Source organism: Podarcis filfolensis (assembly GCF_964270895.1).
Source record: "Podarcis filfolensis genome assembly, chromosome: 9".
Taxonomy (NCBI): Eukaryota; Metazoa; Chordata; class Lepidosauria; order Squamata; family Lacertidae; genus Podarcis; species Podarcis filfolensis.
In genome coordinates this window covers 18,444,930-18,469,275 of record NC_139610.1, presented here as the reverse complement: position 1 = coordinate 18,469,275, position 24,346 = coordinate 18,444,930, and the positions used below count along the sequence as shown (strand labels likewise).

The 24,346-nt window shown below is 41.8% G+C and overlaps 1 protein-coding gene across 3 annotated transcripts in view; it reads left to right on the top strand.

Annotated features, from left to right (window-relative positions):
• The window catches only part of CWH43 (cell wall biogenesis 43 C-terminal homolog), a 41,383-nt gene extending 18,165 nt beyond the window's left edge, over positions 1 to 23,218 (top strand). For 2 of the 3 annotated variants that reach the window (XM_083630395.1, XM_083630394.1), the window contains exons 5-18: positions 3,290 to 3,410; positions 3,594 to 3,748; positions 4,725 to 4,926; positions 6,400 to 6,488; positions 8,904 to 9,158; positions 9,807 to 9,932; positions 11,449 to 11,528; positions 13,515 to 13,620; positions 14,188 to 14,323; positions 15,174 to 15,323; positions 17,973 to 18,117; positions 19,606 to 19,667; positions 21,723 to 21,878; positions 23,012 to 23,218. In XM_083630395.1, the coding sequence (XP_083486521.1) occupies positions 3,290 to 3,410; positions 3,594 to 3,748; positions 4,725 to 4,926; positions 6,400 to 6,488; positions 8,904 to 9,158; positions 9,807 to 9,932; positions 11,449 to 11,528; positions 13,515 to 13,620; positions 14,188 to 14,323; positions 15,174 to 15,323; positions 17,973 to 18,117; positions 19,606 to 19,667; positions 21,723 to 21,878; positions 23,012 to 23,102 (1,874 nt within the window). In that variant the 3' untranslated portion in view covers positions 23,103 to 23,218. Of the gene's footprint in view, positions 1 to 3,289; positions 3,411 to 3,593; positions 3,749 to 4,724; positions 4,927 to 6,399; positions 6,489 to 8,903; positions 9,159 to 9,806; positions 9,933 to 11,448; positions 11,529 to 13,514; positions 13,621 to 14,187; positions 14,324 to 15,173; positions 15,324 to 17,972; positions 18,118 to 19,605; positions 19,668 to 21,722; positions 21,879 to 23,011 lie in introns of those variants that run through there. The other variant, XR_014551958.1, reaches the window with a different exon arrangement.
• Positions 23,219 to 24,346: the final 1,128 nt, after the last annotated feature.

Genomic DNA, 24,346 nt, shown 5'->3' with positions numbered 1-24,346 from the left:
AGGTGTCAGGCCGAACTTTTCAAACCATATTAGCATTTAAATGGCAAGATGGGCAATTATTTCACATAGACATCCAAATTCGCGGTTTATGTCTTTCAAGGAGGATTAGCTGAATTCCTGGAAGTAAAGCTATCAATGACTACAGTGGTACCTTGGGTTACATACGCTTCAGGTTACAGACGCTTCAGGTTACAGACTCTGCTAACCCAGAAATAGTGCTTCAGGTTAAGAACTTTGCTTCAGGATGAGAACAGAAATCATGCTCCGGCGGCGCAGCAGCAGCAGGAGACCCCATTAGCTGAAGTGGTGCTTCAGGTTAAGAACAGTTTCAGGTTAAGTACAGACCTCCGGAACGAATTAAGTACTTAACCCGAGGTACCACTGTACTGTACATTTGCAGTCTTAACCAGGGTTAAGGCAATAAACCATGGTTAGTGCTAACCATGGATACTGCAAGAGGGGAGAGTTGTACCCACATCTTGCTAAGAAGCTTCCCAAAGGTTTCTGGCTGCACAGGCAGATTCAGGGAAGTGTAACCGGTTCAGTCACACTGGGCATGGAGCATTGGGAGCAGCCCAGGGGTGCGGGTGCTGCAACTATGATGTAGAATGGAAGCCCTCCAAATTTTGGTGTCACACAGGGCACCACTGAAATTTGAGACCCAAGGTCCATTGCTGCTGGCTGGTTGCTGGACTAGATGAGCCACTGGCCTCATTCTGCAGGCTCTCCTTAGGTTCTTCATCAGTCACTATTGCCACCACTAAAACACAACTGAGATCTGAGCAGTTGCTAGCATTATGCCAAGGAAAGAACAGTAAAAACTACAGGAAAGAGAATGTTGTTGTTGTTGTTTAGTCATTTAGTCGTTTCTGACTCTTTGTGACCCCATGGACCAGAGCACGCCAGGCACTCCTGACTTCCACTGCCTCCCGCAGTTTGGTCAAACTCATGCTGGTAGCTTCGAGAACACTGTCCAACCATCTCGTCCTCTGTCGTCCCCTTCTCCTTGTGCCCTCCATCTTTCCCAACATCAGGGTCTTTTCCAGGGAGTCTTCTCTTCTCATGAGGTGGCCAAAGTATTGGAGCCTCAGCTTCAGGATCTGTCTTTCCAGTGAGCACTCAGGGCTGATTTCCTTAAGAATGGATCGGTTTGATCTTCTTGCAGTCCATGGGACTCTCAAGAGCCTCCTCCAACACCATAATTCAAAAGCATCAATTCTTCGGCGATCAGCCTTCTAGGAAAGAGAATAGAGACAGTTAAAATTCAGCACATTCACTAAGGCATTCCACAGCTACCGGTGGGACTACTTTCAAGTATCAGGGTTTATCCTACTTTCAAGTTTCAGGGTGTGGGCCTGCGGAATAAATCTTACTGACAAACATGGGACCAGGCCAGTGTATCTATTGATTTAACACCTTTCTATTCTGTCTCCCCATCATAAAGCTGTAATTGCCTTGTTTGGAATACAAATAATTCTCAGCTATGTTAATAATGGAGTGCCATTTCTTCTAAAGAGTCTCCTTAAACTTGGAACGTAATATTAGATTATGCAAATGTATCACTGTTCATATAATTAGTTGCTTTTAGGCCTCTGAACAAAAGTCATTTCGTATTAACTTTTAATATCCCAGTGAAACACTAATTCTTTTCTGTGTTCAGATCACCTGACCAGTTGGGCCAACTCACATTACTCTTTCTAGCAAAAAATAAAAATACGCCATTGTTCTTCTTCTAAGCAAGTGTCTCCCAACTTACACAGGGGTTACATTCCCGGCTACTGTGTGTATATGTGAAATCACGTATAGTGGGGAACACCATCTAAAAAGCCTGTAAACACTCTCTAAACCTCTGGAAACCCTTTAAAAAAGCCAGCAGTGCCTACCAGACTGGCATGAATGGTCACAATGGTGGCTCTCAGTTTTCCTCATTGCTGGAGGACAATGTGGAAACGACGAAAAGGAGAGTAGACCGGTACCCCAAAGTGCCTGGCTGTGATTCAGAGGTAGACAGGACCATGAAGGAGTGGCAGACCTACATTTCAGGGGCTCTGAAGCTCAAATTGTCATGGCCCCCCCTTCACAACCAGCAATGAGGTCTGGGTAACCACTGTTATCTTCTGCAATGGGATTGTTCCACGACAGATCAGCACACCTTTACAACTCCATTGCTACTGTCTCTCAAACTTCGGGATGGTTGAAATATATACAACGAAACATTAATAAATTTGTGTTGGGTGACTCATAAGCATAGCTGTCAACGTTTCCCTTTTTTAAAAGGGAAATTCCCTTATTCCGAATACGATTCCTCGCAAGAAAAGGGAAAAGTTGACAGCTATGCTCATAAGGGATCTCCTAGAGTAGACCCAACATTTTTAAGCAATGTGAACTAAAGTCGCTTCTGGGGTCCCTCCAGGATTAGGAGTCCTGAAGTTTAAACTTCATCGGTTTCATAGTAGATCCGCTCCTGCCCTGAAGTGCTTGGCTGTGGGTCAGATTTCACTTGCTGATGGTGCTCGTGCCATTTTTGCAGTATTCCTGCTCTTTTCAGGACGTTTTTTGTTTTTCCCCCTTTCACTCCTTTTTGCAATTTAAATTGTTTTATTTAATTATTTCCCGGCACCGCGCATAAGTGGGGAGACACCTGTATCTAAAATTCTCTTATCTTCTTTAATAGGAATATTCACATATACCTGCCAGGGGAGCTCTCTCAGATAACAGAGAAACTTTTCCCCGACTGCACACTGAGAAACTTTGTTCTTACCGGGTTAGTTCTGAATTGAGTCAAGAGAAATTTGCTAACCACTCATTTAGGAATTTACCCTCTCCCAGATTCACTAGTTTTCTACATGCAATGATATTATTATTATTATTATTATTATTATTATTATTATTATTATTATTAATAATATAGGGACTCTACTGCATGAGTTTGCTGAACATGGCTCTCAGCTCTTAGAGAATAGGACAATGAACAGTCTTTATTCAAGCTGAGGTAGAGCAGCCAATGGCATTATCAACCAACAACACTGTAACAACAGGATTTTGTGGGGGTTTACTGCTTTTGAGAAAGCATGCAAAAGATCAGGCAATGAAATTATTAAGAGCGGGGGGAGAATTACATTTATTTGTTTAGGGCATCATCTAAGAACCTCTACGTTCACTGATTTCAAAGGGGGAGACAGTTGCATGCTTTATTCTCCCGTTGGAACAAATGGGTGTTAATAGTGCTCAACTGTAGCTATATTATACAATTTTTATTTTTATTTTTTTAATGTGTTTCTCATTACAGGGAGCATTCTTTCATACCACGCTCCAAATGCTTACCTTCGACTCTTCATCTTGGCCATGGGTGTTTCTTCATCGTTGGTAGTTCAGACAGTAACATGGTGGTCTGGCAATTCTTTACAAAGGTATTGTAAAAGAGGGCGCAAATCTTGCATTATAAGTAGCAAGCTGTCTTCTTTGACAGTAATCGAAAACCGTGAAAAAGCTTTAATCTTAAAGCAGATTTCTGCTTAATACTACAGCTATTTTAGCTTATTTGTTTGCGCATTCCTTAAAAATATATATGTTTAAATGTTCTGCTTTTACAGATACTGCAGAATCTGGGGATTTATACTAGGAAAAATTCTTCTTCTTGTTCTTCGGATTTGCTATACATCGTTAAACCCAGTATGGAACTGTACAACTGCCAATGTTACTATAACTGTCCTAGGCTTCGTAGCAGCACTTGAGCGAACATATACAGGTGACAATTCAAAATGAAGCCATTCCTTTCTTTGTATATCCTCAGCAGAATTTTGGGGGTGGTATGTGTGGAAAAACATGACCATAAATATGAGCTACGACTGAGTGAATGGGCGAATGGTAATCCTAATTTATCTCCCTGTCCAACCCCATCTTTAATTCCCCTTGCCTCTGTTTCATCTTCCTCTCTGTTCCTCAGGACTTTTGCCTTCCTCCGCTGTCTCACGGGCACCCTAACCTCCAACTTCCTCTATTATCAGGCCTGGCATCAGGAGGAAGCATCCTCAAGCAATTGCTGGGGACTCTGTGCCTCCGAAGGGATCACCCCTGATACCTGCCTCCATTCCTCCCATCACCATCACTCCTTCTTCTTTATTCTTTGGCGATTCCTCGTAGCCAAGTAAAATTGTCTTCCATGAACACGATCTTAAGAGTGAGTCTGTAAGTGACTGTGGAGGCCAATTCTGGATTTGCACATCCTTCCACCGTGGGGACATAGGTTTCTGGGTGGGAGTTGATCATGGTGAGGGTTTGCCAAGTGTGCCTTCCTCTTAGCACATTTCTCCCTTTCGTCCTGAATTGGAGTGTCTTCAAAGTCCATGACACCTTTGGTAAAGGCTGTTCTCCAATTGGAGCGCTTGCAGGCCAGTGTTTCCCAGTTGTCAGTGTTTATACTATTAGAATTGCCATTAGAGACCCTCTTAACCGTGTCTTTTGTGTTATGTAAAAATCTTCTTAGAAATTTCTGAACACTTATGACTTCATACTCTTGGGTGTAATCTACACACATATAAAAAAACGCTGTGAAATGCTTGTTAAAAAAAGTTTTGAAAAATAGATTGAATTTTGCATAGCTTGCTGTCGCCATCTAGTGTTGCATTTGTATATTGCACTTTACAACACTTTTAAAACATTTTATTTGCAGCTGTGTAGCTGAGTCCTTGATTTGCTGAATCAATGTTTTCCACTTTTTTAAGGTACTAAAAGCCAAAAACAAGAAGCAAACAAGATTGGAAACGCAGCAAAGGAAACCATTCATGGTTCCAACTGGTTTTTGTCAGGGACAGCTTTTGGCAGCCTAATGTTCCTCACCTTCTGGATTTTTGGAGAGGTCTCTCTAGTTTCCAGATGGGCAGTGAGTGGACACCCGCAACCTGGGCCAGATCCTAATCCACATGGGTAAAGTGTGTGCTCTCCTAGTATTTTATTAAGCAAGTTAAAAATATCAAATCCCGAACAGGTGGAGCTTGGAGGTCATGAAATTCTGGTAACAACACAACAAGTTCCAAAGCAACCCTGGACAGTAATCCCTACATATAAACTGGTATTGGCTTTAATGACACACATGTGCCTCATCCCCTTGGGACTAAAGAGATGCATGATACAATTGGGAGGGGTGGGGCTAAGTTCTCATTTGGGGTGTAGGGTGGCAAGTGAATTATTACCATCATTGTGTTATTTAATTTTTTACTGCCTGAGGGTATCAGGTTACAAGGTTGATAAAACCATTTCCATGTTTTGTCTTTCATATTTGGAATGGTTATCAGCTCACGTTCCTTGATAGCGAAGCTATTGGGGTTTTTAGGTAGTGTGTAGCACAATTCAAAGCATGTTAATTAGATGCAAGTCCCTACAAATTCAATGAGACTATACAACACCGGTCCTGAAAGACCTACATTGGCTCCCAGGACGTTTCCGAGCACAATTCAAAGTGTTGGTGCTGACCTTTAAAGCCCTAAATGGCCTCGGTCCAGTATACCTGAAGGAGCATCTCCACCCCCATCATTCTGCCCGGACACTGAGGTCCAGCTCCGAGGGCCTTCTGGTGGTTCCCTCACTGTGAGAAGTGAGGTTACAGGGAACCAGGCAAGGGCCTTCTCGGTAGTGGCGCCTGCCCTGTGGAACACCCTCCCCTCAGATGTGAAGGAAATAAACTACTACCTGACCTTTAGAAGACATCTGAAGGCAGCCCTATTTAGGGAAGTTTTTAATGTCTGATGTTTTATTGTGCTTCTAATATTCTGTTGGGATCCACCCAGAGTGGCTCTGGAAACCCAGCTAGATGGGCGGGGTATAAATAATAAATTGTTGTTGTTGTTGCTGCTGCTGCTGCTATTACTAACACAGCCTTCGTAAGAGCATCTGTGTGACTCAGGAGCCCTATTCAGACAACAGAATACTGTGCAGGCTGGACATGCATATTTAGAAAACAGGATTATGTCCACTCCACTGGTTGCAGTTAAAAATCAATGTGAATATTGAATGCAATGGATCTGCCATTTCCCATCCTCAACCACAAATCCACAGACATGCCATGGACCACCTGGGTAAAGCTTGTGGACCACTGGTAACATAAATGGTCTGCAGTCTAGCATACAGTTGAAAGAGGGTGCAAAATCTCAGACACGGCTGTCAAATTGCACCTCCTTCCTGCTCCACCCTTGCTATAAAGTCGGGCACTGCTTGTTACAATAAAACTGACTGTAACTGGCTGGGAAATATTTAGCTAGTCTATCCATAACAACTTGCTTGTCCAAATCCTCTTCAGATTCAGGCCAGAGGAAAAGAAAGGAATTAAGTTTAGCTTGTGCCTTCTCTTTGAGTTGTTTCTTTCGAAAAATGCAATAATTCCCTGTTCTCTCATTTTTACAGAGGCGCCGTTCTCTTAGGACTGGCTCATGGACTAATGCTGTCTTTCTGGCCTTGGTCTACCTGCGCCCTGTGTGGTTGGTGCCTTATAGGTAAGAATAAATGTTCTGCAGTCCCTAAGACATTTCATTAGTAGGAACGGGGAAAGGAGACATACGTTCTTCATTTGCTGAACTGTATAGACTTGACAAAAAAAATTTTTTTCCTTTCAGTAGCACCTTAAAGACCAACTAAGTTAGTTCTTGGTATGAGCTTTCGTGTGCATGCACACTTCTTCAGATACACTTCTGAAGAAGTGTGCATGCACACGAAAGCTCATACCAAGAACTAACTTAGTTGGTCTTTAAGGTGCTACTGGAAGGAAAAAAAATTTTTTTGTTTTGACTATGGCAGACCAACATGGCTACCTATCTGTATAGACTTGGGGATCTCGCCCATGGTGAAATTCACAGCATGAGTTCATCTGAGAGTCATTTTTTTTAATAAATATTTTTTATTAATTTTCCAACATACATTTATAATATCAATCTAAATTTATCACATATTTTCTCTTTTGAACTTCCTTCAGCCTCTCTAACAATCATCCATTATTCAATTTTTCAGTTACACATTTCCTAATTTTTATATTGCAGTTTACATACCTTCACCCTCTTATTTTTCTTCAACACAATATTCCTCAATCATTCACAGAGCTTCTTGAAATCCCACTAGCGTTGTTTGCTCATCACATATACATTTCAAATAATCTGAAAATTTTCCCCAATCTTCGATGAACTTTTGGTCTCGTAGTTATCTGATCTTCCCCATTAGTTTATCTAGTTCTGCATAGTCCATCAGTTTCATTCTCCATTCTTCTAACATCGGTAGTTGTTCCTGTTTCCATTTTTGGGCCAGTAATATTCTCGCTGCAGTTACTGCATATTGGAAAAGTTTACAGTCCTTTCTATTTATCTCATTTCCTACTATTCCTAAAAGAAAAGCCTCTGGTTTTTTAACAAATGTATATTTCAACATCTTTTTCAATTCGTTATATATCAATTCCCAGAAACCCTTCACCTTCTTGCAATCCCACCACATATGGTAAAATGTTCCCTCTTTTTCTTTACATTTCCAACACTTATTACATGTTTTATACATTTTTGCCAATCTTACGGGTGTAATATACCATCTATAAACCATTTTCATAACATTTTCCTTTAACGCAGTGCATGCCGTAAATTTTATATTTTCATTCCATAATTTTATCCAATCATTGAACTGTATATTATGACCCAAATCTCTGTCCCAGTGTATCATAACCGATTTAACTTCCTCGTTTTTTGTGTACCATTCCTGCAACATTTTATACATTTTAGATAAAATTTTATACTCATTATTTATTATTTCCATTTGAAATTTTGATTCTTTTTCATCAAAGCCTCTTACTTTAAAATCCTTTTTAAACATTTCATTAACCTGATAATAATGCAACCAATCATATACATGCTCCTTCACTTCTTCATAAGGTTTCATTTTCCATTTTCCTCCTTCTTTTACTAACAATTCTTTATATGTAATCCAGTTCCCCCTCATATTGACTTCATCTGAGAGTCATTTTTAGGTGATATATATGGATGAATTAGTCATGGAATAGTTCTTTCATTTTGATGTTGATACTCCACAGTAAGTGGTTTAAGAATCTACGCAATTACTTCTCCATCCAGGGAGCTTTCGTATACTGTCTTATACAGCAGGCGGCCAGAAGTATGTATATGTTTTTAGCTCATGGTTGGAGGAACAGAAACAACATTTATCATGTTAGGTGTTAGAACTCAAGCTTGCTTGGAAACTCTAATCCATAATTAGTTTACCATACTTGGGTAAGCTGATAGTGTCCAGGCATTCCTGGGTGAAACCTTGATCCTCATCAATGCAGTTTCTGCCCTAGTAGTAGTTTCTATACTGAGATCATCTTAGTCATCACAGTGGTTACCATTCATCTTGGACAATTCCACCTTCCTAGCTCCTTAGCAGTTTTTCAGTACAGTGTATTACCAAATGCTGGGTCAACTGCTTCAGAATCTCTTTGAGTTCCAAGAGATGGCAACCCAACAGAAAGTATTTAAATAACTGGAGAACTATCAGACTGGTTTGAGGACATTATTAGTCTTGGGAACCCTTTATTGTTTACTCCGATCCCAGTTATAATAAGGTCTGTGATTGGTTTTTTTCATGGGGGTGTTTTATTATAATAAAGGGGATATTGATACTGCGTTATATTTATAAAGGGGTTGTTTCCGTGAGATTTTATGGTGCCATATTTATCACTGTGTGTTGTAGCCAACATTAGTTCTAGTCAGAGCAGAACCATCAAAATTAATAGACATGACTAGCTTATGTTCTAGAATACTAGACCTACTCTGAGTAGAACCGACAACCAAATGACAGTGGTGCCATATTGATCAGAATGATAATACATAGCAATGTTTCGTGACTTTGGCATCATTTTTTTGTCTGTTTTTTAATAGGTGCAGCAGGAGCAGCTGGTCTGCTTGGCTTACGAACGTGGTATGCAGCCCTTGCTGGCGACCTCCTAGCTGTCTTTACAATGTGCGTGTGGCCTCGCATAACCGGATGCTTCGTTAGCTGTTTACATCCTGGGAAAGTCATGAGTACAGCCATGCTCATACTTGTGCTAGACACATTCTTCTGTGTGTGGTGCACAGCTTATAAATTTGTGCCCGGTGGAATCTATGCTAGAGAAAGCTCTCATATTCTTTTGGGTATGTTTGCCCTTCTTAGCCAAGAAAAGTCATCAAATTTACTTGGTTTGGGTATCTAAAGACTGTAAAATACAATTGAGAATGGTTTCACAGTTCTTTCTGTACTTTGACAAAGTTGCAGCGTGGAGTGTCCCTGTTCAGTATACTCCATTGCATTCCATTCTCCCTCCCTCCCTTTTTTTCTGCCCCCCCAAGCAAAAAATATTCAACATTCCATGACCACTGAGCATGCTCGTTCCTCATTGGACTGTTTCCTGATTCCACCCCATAAGTCCCCCTCCCACTTTTTTTTTTTACTTCTGCAAATGTTGAAGTTCCTCCAAAGCCTGCTGATATCTTCCCTCCCCTTCCTGCCTCTCTCTGTGTGTAGTAGTGTCATTTTGGCTACAAAAGTAAAGTTGGGATCGGCCAATGGAGAGATTTGATTTGATGCTGGCTGTTCCAAATGCCCACCTTGTCCTGTTTATTGTGTGGGCTTAATGCATAAGTGATGAATTAGGGATCAGCTTTGCAAATTGCTAAACTCTTCACCTTCTATGTACTTACAAGTTGGCTGACTGACAATATAATATTGGAATATTCTTGTGCAAGTTTCCCTTCCCGCTGGTCATAACCCCACCCCCCCAATCTGTTATATTTTGATTACAGGGTTCACCATGCTGTTTATTGTCATAGGCACACTAGTTGAATGCAGGAAGGATCTTCACTCTCTGTTCAGGGTAAAAAGTAGTGATAAACCATTCTTCCATGAAAGTGAAAAATACATCAAATTATGTAAGTATAACTTTGCTTCAATTCTCAAAAACAAATTGCCAGATAAACTTACAGGTCATTAAATGCACCAGGCTAGAGGGTTTGTTTGGGTGCTTCAGGCATAAACAGTTAGACCACATCCAAGTTTAGATGATGCACTCAAGAATCCTGCCTAAAAAGTCATCTGTAACAGCTGAATTATTGCCAAATTAGTGTCTTTGCAATATCACTGTATTGCTGAACATTGTTCATCAGTCCAAGAGTTCAGTGGATATGTTTGCAAGTTCTTGTTGAGACATTGAGTATGTGCAGCTTTTGAGGAGACAATTAGTGTGTTGGCTACAAGCCAAGTTAAACAGAGTACATGAGAACTTCTGCTTTGAGACAGGAAAGCCTAGCAACAGGTGGTGATTGGCTAAGTTCTCCCTTATGACACAGCAGTTTGGTTGTTGGAGTGTTGAGTTTGGAATAGGAGGTTGAATCTCGTCCGTGTATATATAGTAACTTCTACAAAGCTGTGCTTTATTCTGCTGTATATAATAAAACTAAACAAAAATCAAGTTACTAGTCAGCTAGTTCTGTTCCTGGTCGCCGTCCTGGAATGCATTGATTTGGCAGCTGGTAGCAAGAGTTAAAGGAAATCAGCCCTGAGTGCTCACTGGAAGAACAGATCCTGAAGCTGAGGCTCCAGTACTTTGGCCATCTCATGAGAAGAGAAGACTCCCTGGAAAAGACCCTGATGTTGGGAAAGATGGAGGGCACAAGGAGAAGGGGACGACAGAGGACAAGATGGTTGGATAGTGTTCTCGAAGCTACCAGCATGAGTTTGACCAAACTGTGGGAGGCAGTGGAAGACAGAAGTGCCTGGCGTGCTCTGGTCCATGGGGTCACGAAGAGTCGGACACGACTAAACGACTAAACAACAACAACAGCAAGAGTTATGGTTATGATCCATCCACAGTTCTGACATACCACTTATCTGTGAGAGGAAACATATTTTCACCATTAAAATGTATCCCTTATCAGGAGGACTAAAGCTCCTAAGTTGGTCCAAAGGAGAACCAGCCTATGTCCATCCAAGGATGTTATCTTGCACAACAGGAAGCTCAGATGAAATTTTTAAGTGTGTGTGCGTTGGTACAAGGGTGTCCACAGATGAGGGATTTAAATATTCTATCTCTGATTCCTAAACCATTGTTTCCCATCCACACTAGTTGGCAGTCCAGGATGGGATGTTTTCACCTGGTGTGTGCATGTCCCCATTTAATGTTTTCCCCAAACTAGACATACATAACCAATGCGCACACTCTAAAAAAAAAGATCCCTGGGAAGTGGGCAAGAGCAAATGTTGCCAGCATATTTCACAAAGGATAAAGTGAAAGACTGTGAAAACTGCCTTTGTAAGAATTTGCCAGCTCAGTATAAGTTGGGCACTATTCCTGACATGCTATTAATAGTTGATATTTGTAGATTCCCCCAAATCAATTTTTATTATTGCTCCCTTATACTAATATACATGCTGTTGATTTTTTTCTAGCTCTGTGGCTGTTCGTTGGGATAGGCCTGCTGGGATTAGGATTGCGATATAAAGCTTATGAGAAAAAATTAGGACATGGGGTGAGTCATTTGCTTACTTTTAATCCATTTAAATTTGATTTTATCTGTTTATTTTATTTTGACAGATATACTGCTTAATTGCAATAATCTCTAAATGGTACATACACAACTCAGTTCAAACTGCAAAATCAGAATGAAATACAGTGGTACCTCCAGTTGCGGACAGGATCCGTTCTGTATGTCCGGTAGGATCCCGCGGTTTCCACAACCTGCTTCTGGGTTTGCCGCACGCGCATCCCAAAGTTTACGTAACCAGAGGGTTACGTAAATGGAGGTATGACTGTATCATTTATAATACTTACATCTTTACATGCAAAAACTAGTGCAGAAACAATCTTTAACATGGGTAGGCAAACTAAGGCCTTGGGGCCGGATCTAGCCCAATCACTTTCTAAATCTGGCCCATGGACGGTCCAGGATTCAGCGTGCTTTTACATGAGTAGAATGTGTCTTTTTATTTAAAATGCAGCTCTGGGTTATTTGTGAGGGATGCGGGTGGCACTGTGGTCTAAACCACAGAGCCTAGGGCTTGCCAATCAGAAGGTCAGTGGTTCGAATCCCCGCGACGGGGTGAGCTCCCATTGTTTGGTCCCAGCTCCTGCCCACCTAGCAGTTTGAAAGCATGTCAAAGTGCAAGTAGATAAATAGGTACTACTCTGACGAGAAGGTAAACAGCGTTTCCGTGCACTGCTCTGGTTCGCCAGAAGCAGCTTAGTCATGCTGGCCACATGACCTGGAAGCTGTCTGCGGACAAATGCCGGCTCCTTCGGCCTATAGAGCAAGATGAGTGCGTAACCCCAGAGTTGTCTGCGACTGGACCTAATGCTCAGGGGTACTTTTACCTTTACCGGGTTATTTGTGGGGCCTAGGAATTTGTCCATTCCTCCCCCCCAAATATAGTCCAGCCCCCCACAAGGTCTGAGGGACAGTGGACCAGACCTCCTGCTGAAAAAGTTTGCTGACCCCTAATCTTTAAGGACGAATTCACAGTACTCAGCGTGTGCTGTGCCTTGATTATTATACAAAATGAGGACAATTCAAAGTTTCTGTAAGGCTCCAGCACTCACAGCGCTTTTCGACGGAGCATGGTCACCATTCAGCTACAAAATGATAGATGTACATGCAAAAGCCACAGCACCCACGACAAATCCTAGACTGGACCTAAATAAGAGTAACTGAAAATAATTTTAAATCAGATCATTCCCCTAGCCTATACTAGGTCATAATTTTGGAATAACCCCCATATTTTGTCCTTATGTATGATGTATATATCATTATATACGGCACCTTACCAGTTTTCACTAGCAAACAAGACAGGTTTCTGTTTCAAAGAGCTTGCAGTGAGGAAGGCAATAGGGGAAGGAGATACAGGAGAAAGGTATACTACTGCAGTTACATGTACTTTGACTTGGATACATCTAGGGAAGAGAACTGGGTTTCATTATTTCGTTTTGTCATGTGTTCCTTTATTTTCTCTATTTTGGGGCAAATATTATGTGTATAAGGGATGCGGGTGGCGCTGTGGGTTAAACCACAGAGCCTAGGACTCTAGAAGGTCAGCGGTTCGAATCCCCGCGATGGGGTGAGCTCCCATTGCTCGGTCCCTACTCTTGCCAACCTAGCAGTTCGAAAGGACGTCAAAGTGCAAGCAGATAAATAGGTACAGCTCCAGCGGGAAGCTAAACGGCGTTTCCGTGCGCAGCTCTGGTTCACCAGAAGCGGCTTAGTCATGCTGGCCACATGACCCGGAAGCTGTACGCCGGCTCCCTTGGCCAATAAAGCAAGATGAGTGCTGCAACCCCAGTCAGCCACGACTGGACCTAATGGTCAGGGGTCCCTTTACCTTTACCTTTTTATTATGCATATATTATACCAACCTCTGTAATCCTATCAGCCACTTTTGTATTGCTCGCACACTAGTCAAAGAACGTGATTGTAAATGTAGTGAGATTGAACTTTTTGTTTTCTCTTCTGATTTATCTGTAGCCTCCAAAGAAAAACTTTTCAGCCCTGATTTGGCCATTCAGATTCGGCTATGATAATGAAGGTTGGTCCAACTTAGAGCGATCGGTCGTCCTTCTGAATCAAACAGGTACTTTCAATAAAATCATATAGCTTGTGCATTATGCCTCTCTTGTCTTCTGTGATAGACTCTTCCACCTGCGGCAGAGGGATATAGAACCAAGAAATCAGAGCTCTGGGCTAGAATGGAAACAACCTTCAGTTGCTATAATTATTTTTGTTGTTAATTATGATTGCTATTATGTCATACCAATGTTGTGGGAGGAAAGCAGAAATGTCATTCAGGTAAGCAACACAAGGAGACATAATTTTTTCTATTAGATATTTGTATTAGATATTGTCTTTCACAAAAAGCAGTATTGCTCCTGTGGAGTGAGAATATGAGATCATATTATTTTTCCCCTTTGCATACTAAAACCTTTCACCAAAAGAGTCAATGAGACAATGCAGAGATGGCAGAATCAATAATATGCTTTGTTCTTTGCATTTTGACAGAAAAAATTGAAACAGTTGATGTTATGAGATTACTACCCAGTTTCCCGCTGTTTGCTTGCCTCTCTTTTCAAACAATAAATAAATAAATACTGAAGGTATATTAATATAGCTACACTTCTCAACCCATTGTTTTGTTTCCCAGGGGCAGATTTTATTACTATTGTGGAGAGTGACGCTTCTAAGCCATTCATTGGGAACAATGATCCAACCATGTGGTTGGGAGAGAAACTTGGTTTTTACACAGATTTTGGCCCAAGTACTCGAGATCATACTTGGGGGTGAGTGAACTGTATTTGATTACAGAGGTGCAATAGGTGATTAAAGACATAGCTATTTGATGGATTGTAATGAGGATGCTATTGTGTTTGTATCAAGTGTGATATCAAGTTATATCATTTTCCTGGGTTTCTTTCTTTCTTTCTTTCTTGGATGCAGATACTTGTGAATTATGGCATTTCATAATATGCCTTCATTATCCCATATCCCATAGGGCATGTCCTGCATCCTGAACATGCCTTTAGCCAACTTTCAGTCCTCTACAGGTCTAGTTTGGATTTCGCTAAACCATAATTTTACATGACACGAAGCAGTCTCTGTTAATTCCAGGCTTGCAAGATCCCACCCCCCCTGCCCGTCTCTTCCTCCAGTGTGGCTATGAGGAGATTTTGCTTCATATTTTGCTTAACCACAGCTTCTCATTTTATCCAAGCTGCAGTCTTGGTATTAAATTGGGTGAGATGTGGAGATGTACCTTGAATTCTCATTTATAACTTCTTAGTATGATGATATGGAAGTGAAAGAGGAACTTGTTGGCTTACATGATTTCCCCGCCATGCCATAGAACATTATCTGTTCCTGGACCCAAAGCCACACCATCCCATAATTTTCACCCTTATGTTTTATTGAATCCTGCACAGGCTTTCAACCCTATTTAGCTATGAGATGATTACCCAGTTTCCTGAGTCAGCCTCTTTTGCCCTGTTCTCCCATCCCAGCTCATTAAGTCTCCTACCCAGTAGTGATACCTTGGACGACTGCCTTGGGTCACTGAACTGCAGGTGCTGGTTTTAGTTTGCATTGAGCTTTGGAACTAGCTGTGTTCAATAATTTTACTTTAATGTAACGCAGGATGATGGTTCTGTCAAGATACCCAGTCGTGAAGTCCAGGCACCACCTTCTCCCTTCTCCCGAGGGAGAGATAGCACCAGCCATCTCCATGACTGTGAACTTCACAGGGAAACTGGTGGATTTTGTGGTTGCTCATTTTGGAAATGAAGAGTATGTATGGAAATTGCTTGTGTGAATAGAAAATAAGCCAACTATTTAAGATACTACTACTACTACTACTACTACTACTACTACTACTGCTACTATTATTATTATTCCATCCACATCTGAGAAAAATACCGTATTTTTCACTCTATAAGACGCACCCAACCATATTTTCTAGTTTTAGAGGAGGAGAACAAGAAAAAAAAATTCTCTCCCTCTCTGTGCAGTGCCCCTTCAGTGAAGCAGCAGGAGAAACGGAGCCCCTTCCATTTCTCCTCCCGCTTCGCTGAAGGGGCGCTGCGCAGAGAGGGAAAGCTGCGCGGCACCTCTCCAGCGAAGCAAAGCCAGGAGAACAAGAGGGATCGGTGCGCACTGATCCCTCTTGCTCTCCTGGCTTCAGCGAAAGCAACGTGAAGCCATGGAGCCTGCATTCGCTCCATAAGACGCACACACATTTCCCCTTACTTTTTAGGAGGGGAAAAGTGCGTCTTATAGAGTGGAAAATACGGTACTGATATCGGTAATGGATGGATGTCATCCAGTACTGAAGATTAGAATCAACCGGGTCAAGTTCTTTTGAGTAGTTTTTTTAAAAAGAAAATTTATTTGGCTTTACAAATTAGTGTTTACATTCAAAGTCATGTATAAAAAACTAATAAATAAGATTCTTTCTGGGTGGCTTCCAACCAAATATTAAAAACACAATACAACATTAAACATTAAAATGTTCCCTAAACAGGACTGCCTTCAGATGTCTTTTAAAAGTATGATAGTTGCTTATTTCCTTGACATCTCATGGGAGGGCGTTCCACAGGGCAGGCGCCACTACCGAGAAGGCCCTCTGCCTGGCTCCCTGTAACCTCACTTCTCGCAGGGAGGGAACCTCCAGAAGGCCCTCAGCGCTGGATCTTGGTGTCCAGGCTGAACGATGGAGACGCTCCTTTAGGTATACAGGACTGAGGCCGTTTACCTCCACCCACTTCCCTCCACCCCTCCTTGGGTTTTTTACTTAACCTTTTCTACTGCAAATCATCGTCACCCCAATTTTTCAGTTGTCCATTGTATCCAAGTCTTTGTTACATTACAAGAGTTGTTTTAAACCTGCTAAAGAGTTCACATGTTTACAGTGGTCTTCCAAATATAATATAAATTTTCCCCATTCTCTGTTGAAATTTTGATCTTCCTGATTTCTGATTTTCCCAGTCATTTCCGCCATTTCCTCATAGTCTAAGAGTTTCATCTGCCATTCCGCTCTGGTAGGGACCTTGTTGTCCTTCCAGCTCTGAGCTACCAGCATTCTGGCGGCTGTCACTGCATGTTATTTTGAGTACTGTAGTTGATTAAAAAATGATAGTGAAAGTACGGAGGGCAGACTAAAAACAGAAGATGTTGTGGAACTCGGTTGGCTCTGTGTTTTGCAGAGCCATGGGACTGGTCGATACAAGCACATACATCAGTTAATATCTCATCAGAACAAGATGAGGAGCAGTTGGGTTTGTGAACTGAGTTCATTGAGAAGTGCTATTTGGTGGTATTAAATATTAAATATAAGTGTGGTGGCTCCGGCACATGTGCAAACCCATCACTTTTAGATGGAGTGGTATGGAATAGAAATTCCTTTCCTTTCACTTTGCTCACTGACTAGACCAAGAAGATTAATATTCTTTTTAAAAAAATACTTTATATGTCCAATTTAGCATCTTATGAAAAACATAGCCTGACAGTGTTTATGACTGTGCTAGAGACAAAAAAAGGCAAAAGTAATCTTATTGGCCAGTAAGGAAGAATCCAAAATCCACATCAGGACAATGAAGGAGAATTTCCACCCCCATTGTTCAGCTGAGGTCCAGTGCCGAAGGCCTTCTGGCAGTTCCCTCGCTGCGGGAAGCCAAGTTACAGAGAACCAGGCAGAGGGCCTTCTCGGTAGTGGCACCCTCCCTGTGGAACACCCTCCCACCAGATGTCAAGGAAATAAACTACCAGACTTTTAGAAGACATCTGAAGGCAGCCCTGTTTAGGGAAGCTTTTAATGTTTAATAGACTATTGTATTTTAATATTTTGTTGGAAGCCGCCCAGAGTGGCTGGGGAAACCCAGCCAGATGGGCGGGGTATAAATAAATAAATTATTATTATTATTAGGCTAGGCAAAATGTTACAAAATAGTGTACAAACTTTGAGTTCTCCGGAATGTTTAATCAAGCTAGATGGTACGCAAACCAAGGGTGGGAACGGGAAAAGAACTTGGCTGATATTGCAGCCCTGGAGTTGTTTGCATTTAGTTTCAGTCTTTAATGGTGCTTGCTCATGATTAAAATGGTGGGATGCTGGATGGACTCTAATCTGTGCTCAGCCATATAGACCATGTCTTGGGCATGTTGCTAGTTCTCAGCCTAACCAACCTCACGTGGCTGCTGTGAAGATAAAATGGGGTAACTACATGTATGCCCACTTGAACATTTTTGAGAATGGGTAGGACACAAATGTGATCAGCAACAAATATAATGGATTGCAGTTGTTAGCAGAACTATTTGTGATTCCCCCACTCTCCCTAGAAATTGCAATTTCCCTAGAAAGATGAATCGTATCTTATGACTGCAATTCTTGCCATTGCCATTTCCTTCAAATAAGAATTGTATCTTGTTTCCCACCCCCAGAGAAGACTCAGATAGAGAGCTTCAAGCAATAGCTGTTTCTAATTTATTGAAGATGAGCTCTAACCAGGTTGTGTTTCTAGGATACATCACTTCAGCTCCTGGTTCCAGAGATTACTTGCAAATCATTGAAAATGGCAACGTTAAGGTATTACAGTTATGATCCGAAATCATTTTTGTAAAAGTACAAGATCGGTAACAATACAATTTGGTGGCCTGGGTACATATTTACTGCATAATAGTAAATTAAAATGAAACTATGCATGCATTGGTTTTAAAAAAGATGGTCAGAATCTTAATGTGCAAAAAGCACTGTGTGGACCATTACCCAGGCTGGATATCAGAGTGCTTATCTAAAGAACAATGAAAAGAAATGCATAGTCAATGGAAGACTGAAATGAAAGTGATTAGAACAAATCATCTCCTAAACCCAATTTCACCCACGTCATCTCCTTTGTCACCTAACCACAAACAAAATCCCTACCCTCCATAGCTGCTGTTCCATGCTCCCTTCAGCTCTCCCACTTATTTAACATTCAATACAGTGGTACCTCGGGTTAAGAACTTAATTCGTTCCGGAGGTCCGTTCTTAACCTGAAACTGTTCTTAACCTGAAGCACCACTTTAGCTAATGGGGCCTCCCGCTGCCGCTGCGCGGTTTCTGTTCTCATCCTGAAGCAAAGTTCTTAACCCGAGGTACTATTTCTGGGTTAGCGGAGTCTGTGACCTGAAGCGTCTGTAACCTGAAGTGTCTGTAACCCGAGGTACCACTGTACTCCAAACACTCTCCTCTTCCCTCCAAACACAAACATATTTAAAGACCAAGCCTTTATAAGTAGGATTGGTCTATATTGTTTTTCTTCCTCACCCCTTCCGCATATTCTTAAGCAGCCCAAGGCACCACAAAAATGTGGTTCACATTTTTGGTTTTTCCATAGGTGTGTCAGAAGTCTATAAAAGGGCCCCCTCACCACTTGCTTACAGCTACAAACAACCACATCCAGATTTCCTTCCAGGTTAACAAGCTGAGGTATCGGCAAAGAAGCATTCAGGCTTAGAGCATCCTTAACTACTGTTTACAACCACCTCTCCTCTCATGTGACGAGGTTGCAACTAATCACTCATCAATTCTTGCTTCTGTCATTTAGCCTTCTTGAAATATCATCTGATACTAGAGCCATATCATAGATCAACTTCTGTTCTGACCACTTACGCAATGCTCTGTCAACCAATTTCTCCAGGGGCCCAATGTTCACTGTCTAAGTTCCCCCCACTGCACCCTCGATCTCTCAGTATTCCATGCCCCTGAGTTCCTATGGGGCTATTTTTTTTATTTAAGCATCTGCAAACACTGGGGTTACTAAGAGTCTGCTGATATCACTCTCTAGTATGTGGATTCTGTGATTATAGCCAGGAAAGCATGATCACAGGAAGATTTGCATCAATCTTAGAATGATTTGCACAATCCCCACAGGCTAATATTTTAAAATAAAATAGTTCAATAGCAGTAGTTTGTCTGGTTTTGCAAATTCATAGCTTGATCATCTGAAACATATAAACACAGTGACTTTGTTTGCATCTGCTGAAACTTTTTTCACGAACCATTTCCCCTTGCATTTGTTTTACTGCTGCTTAGGATATCGACAACACAGATCAAGATAGATGGTGCAGTTATATAATGTATCGTGGATTAATAAGGTACGTTAAATAGATACCTTGGTTATTTGCCTACGGACCCTCGCTCTCTTCTTGTCTCATACACTCAGCTGCCATTTCATGTATCATGCTCTGTATTTTTGAGTGACCAGTTTGAGGGGCAGGTATTGTATCATCAGACTGTGACACAGGGTGTGTTTACATTAAAAGGTAAAGGACCCCTTGACGGTTAAGTCCATTCAAGGATGTCTATGGGGTGCAACTCTTATCTCACGTAACACCTTGCAGAAAATGGAAGTTGTTCTCACCTTCCAGCTGTTCAACATCAGTACAGCTTTAATTCATTTCTGTTTGTGTACACACTGGGGTGGGGGCGTTTATTGGGTGGGGATAGATTTACTCTATGCAAGGGTGTTCAAACCTTGACTAGAGATGAATTCGGAAGGTGTGAAGCTTTATCTCATAATAAGGTACAGGATACACATGTCTTTTGGATAGCATTGTGTGAACATGCATTAAGAACACAGTACAGTCGTACCTTGGTTGTCGAACAACTTGCGACTCGAACATTTTGGCTCCTTTGAGAGCCAGCATGGTGTAGTGGTTAAGAGCGGTAGACTCGTAATCTGGTGAACCGGGTTCATGTCTCCGCTCCTCCACATGCAGCTGCTGGGTGACCTTGGGCTAGTCACATTTCTCTGAAGTCTCTCAGCCCCACTCACCTCACAGAGTGTTTGTTGTGGGGGAGGAAGGGAAAGGAGAATGTTAGCCACTTTGAGACTCCTTCGGGTAGTGATAAAGCGGGATATCAAATCCAAACTCTTCTTCTTCCTGAACGCCGCAAACCCAGAAATGAGTGTTCTGGTTCGCAAATGTTCTTTGGAAGCCGAATGTCTGACGTCGCTTCCGTGGCTTCCAGTTGAGTGCAGGAAGCTTCTGCAGCCAATCAGAAGCCACGCCTTGGTTTTCAGAAGTCGAATGGACTTCTGGAATGGATTCTGTCTGAAAACCAAGGTATGACTGTACTGGAAACGCAGTGAGTACACAGCAAATGGGAATGTCTCCATCTCTTTAACCTTTTCCTATAGAAATGAATGATTACCATTCATTTGTATTTGTTCAAAGTGGATGCAACTTTCTTAAAATGGTTTTAATTTTGTCTGCAGGTCAAATTATTCCTTACTGGTGCAAACTGAGCCCTCATCTGCACTATAAATTTAAAGCAGTATCATACCATTTTAAACAGTCATGGCTTCCCCCAAAGAATCCTGGGAATGTTAGTTTGTTAAGAGTGCTGAAACTTGTCAGGAGACTCCTATTCCCCCCTTTGAGCTACAATTGCCAGAGTGGTTAACCATCAGTCCCTCTTCCCAGGGAACTCTGGGAATTGTAGCTCTGTGAAAGGAATGGGAGTCAGCACCCTCAAAAAGCTACTATTCCCATTATTATTTGGTGGGGAGGGAACCATGGCTGTTTAAAGTGGTGTGATATGGATGGGGCCTGAGTTGTGCTTTTAGAGCAGCTAGTGGTGCAATGGGTCAGTGTGTCCGGCTGTTAACCAGACGATTTGTATTGTGGTTCAAGCTCACCCAAGGACTGCTATGGGCAAGATTCCTGCATTGCAGGGGGTTGGACTAGATGACCCTTGGGGTCTCTTCCAACTCCACAATTCCATTATTTTATTCTATTAATAGCTTGAGAAGCAGTTAATTAGACACTGAAACCTGCCATTTATATTATCGGATGGCAAACAGTCACAAAGGTTAGAAACTAAAGTGGTACCTTAGGTTAAGTACTTAATTCGTTCCGGAGGTCCGTTCTTAACCTGAAACTGTTCTTAGCCTGAAGCACCACTTTAGCTAATGGGGCCTCCTGTTGCTGCGCTGCTGGAGCCCGATTTCTGTTCTTATCCGGAAGCAAAGTTCTTAACCTGAAGCACTATTTCTGGGTTAGCGGAGTATGTAACCTGAAGCGTATGTAACCTGAAGCGTATGTAACCTGAGGTACCACTGTATTTGGAAATCTTGAATGAGTAAAAAATTAAAATGAATGAGATGTTTTACTTCATTGAAAAAAAATTATTTGCATTTATGGCAGATTGGGCTATGCTCGAATTTCTCATGCTCATCTGAGTGATTCTGAACTTCAAATGGCAAAATTTAGAATCCCAGATGACCCAGATAATTATATTGATAATGACAAACTCACCATTGACCCCAGTGAAGTATCGAAGGAAACACATTTTGCCACAAGGTTAGTGCATTTACAATTAAAATGTGCCACAATGTTTTCAAGTGAGTGGCTTTGAAATTGCCATCAGTTTTGTGAACATGAAATATTGAAATCCGTAAGTTTAGCAGCCTGTACCTATGACTTGCAGTAAAGAGATTCCTTTTTTGTAATACTTTTTTTGAGAATCGCTCTCTCAGGGAATGAATTCAGCTGGTGAGTATGGGCAGGATTGTAGCCAACATGGGGCCACTGAGAAACTGAGTCAGCATATTTAGTTTGAGATATATATATATGAGACAAAAGATGCCTAAGGGAGCACCTCACTCCCAAAGAGAATAGTGCATACTCAGAGTTTATGCTGGGCATCAAATACAGAAAAGTGACTTGTGCATGTGAAGAAACTGAAATTGAGTATCCTGGAAGAGAAAATGGCTGGCGAGTAAAAGGTAAAGGGACCCCTGACCATTAGGTCCAGTCGTGACCGACTCTGGGGTTGCGGCGCTCATCTCACTTTATTGGCCGAGGGAGCCAGCGTACAGCTTCTCGGTCATGTGGCCAGCTTGACTAAGCCGCTTCTGGCAAACCAGAGCAGCGCACGGAAACGCCATTTACTTTCCCGCTGGAGTGGTACCTATTTATCTACTTGCACTTTGACGTGCTTTCGAACTGCTAGGTTGGCAGGAGCAGGGACCATGCAACAGGAGCTCACCCCGTTGCAGGGATTCAAACCGCCGAGCTTCTGCTTGGCAAGCCCTAGGCTCAGTGGTTTAGACCACAGCGCCAACAAAAGTACTCAACACTGCAGCATTTTGCTGCAAGTCCCATTTGAATGATAGTTGTTCTATCATTGTGGATAGTTCATTATGTACCAAGTCTCAATGAAATCAAAGAATCATGTAGCACAACTACAGTATATGCATGTTTACTCAGAAGTAAGTCTCAGTGAAGTCAGTGGGGCTTAGGTCCACCAGATATGTGTCCAAAGGCAGAAGGAACGCTGTGTACTGGGGCAGTAAAATTAAATAACCTAATTTCAATTTATTTTCTACCCTGATATTACTAATTACATTTTTTTTTTTTGCTATAAAGCTGCACAATTAGGGAAGGAGAAAGATGCTTATACCATGAACGTCTCACGCATTATTTTTGTACAGGTTTGGATGCTATCAAGATGGGCACAATTATGAGATGAACCATCGTTTTCACATGAGCACACCAAAGTACTTTAAGCAAGCTAGCTGCTAGAAGAATGACATGCCACCAGGTTAGCAAAAAGGAGGACACCCACTGCACTGTGAAAACCAATGACTTAGGACTGAGCCACGTCCACTTTCATGTCTCATGGACTTAAACCAAATGGATCACCCTTGCCTTGCACAAGAGAAACAAAATAAACCATGTGAAATAAGCAACATGTGTAAATGTGTGTAATTCAGGCCACAGCATCCAGCTTTTCACACTATACCATTTGGTTTGATGGGGCAGCAAATGTGTGTTGCTTTGTGTGTCTGTCTGTTTGTGTTCAATGCCACTGCTAACTACTTAATGCATTCACAAAAGTAGAGTTTGCTCATGAAAATGGTGATTATATTTGTAGAAGAGAATTTCCTATACTGTACAGTGGTACCTCGGTTTACTAACTTAATCCGTTTCGGAAGTCCGTTCTTAAACCAAAACTGTTCTTAAACCGAGGCGTGCTTTCCCTAATGAGGCATTCCTGCCACCGGTGCCCGTCCACCATTCGGATTCTGTTCTTAGATGAGGTAAAGTTCTCAAACTGGGACACTATTTCCAGTTTTGCAGAGTTTGTAAACCGAATTGTTCTTAAACCGAACTGTTCTTAAACTGAGGTACCACTGTATTCAATTTGTTGCCAGGCTGGGCTTCAGTGCAATGCATCTGTTTGTCCTCTAGGGGCCAAGTATATATCAGAAGTATGGTCCTTTAATGAACAGTGCATCTCTGTGCTGCTTAGAAACTTGCTGCATACTTTGAAAGCTAGGTCATAGTAAGCCTCTCATTTCCTAGAAGTGGGTACAAGTGGGGCTGGCTCTCTTCATAACTCCCTACTTTAAGTTGGACAGTATATACACTGTGTTGCCTATTTTACTCTGTTTATGCTAGTTAAAGCATGGAATTGGTGCTATGGCATGCAACTTCAAAACATCTTCTGAAGCTTCTCCAGCTGGCAATGGTCATCTGGAAATTGCTTCCCAAACTCAACTATTCAGTGACTGAAATGGCATTTTCCTAAAATGGCATTTTCTGTCCCAGTACAGCCACTGTAGCTAGTGAAGGTCTTTTTTGTTCTGGCTCTGTTCTCTGTTATACATTCTAAACCCTTGCTTTATCCATTTGCAGTATTGGTGCACCTTGTATGACATTGCCCTACCCACAGGAGTCATTAGTTCTTATCCTATTGTCCCTGCAAGTATCCTAAATGGAGTTGGTTGGACTTTTTACAACTTTGGGACTCTGAAAACATATAC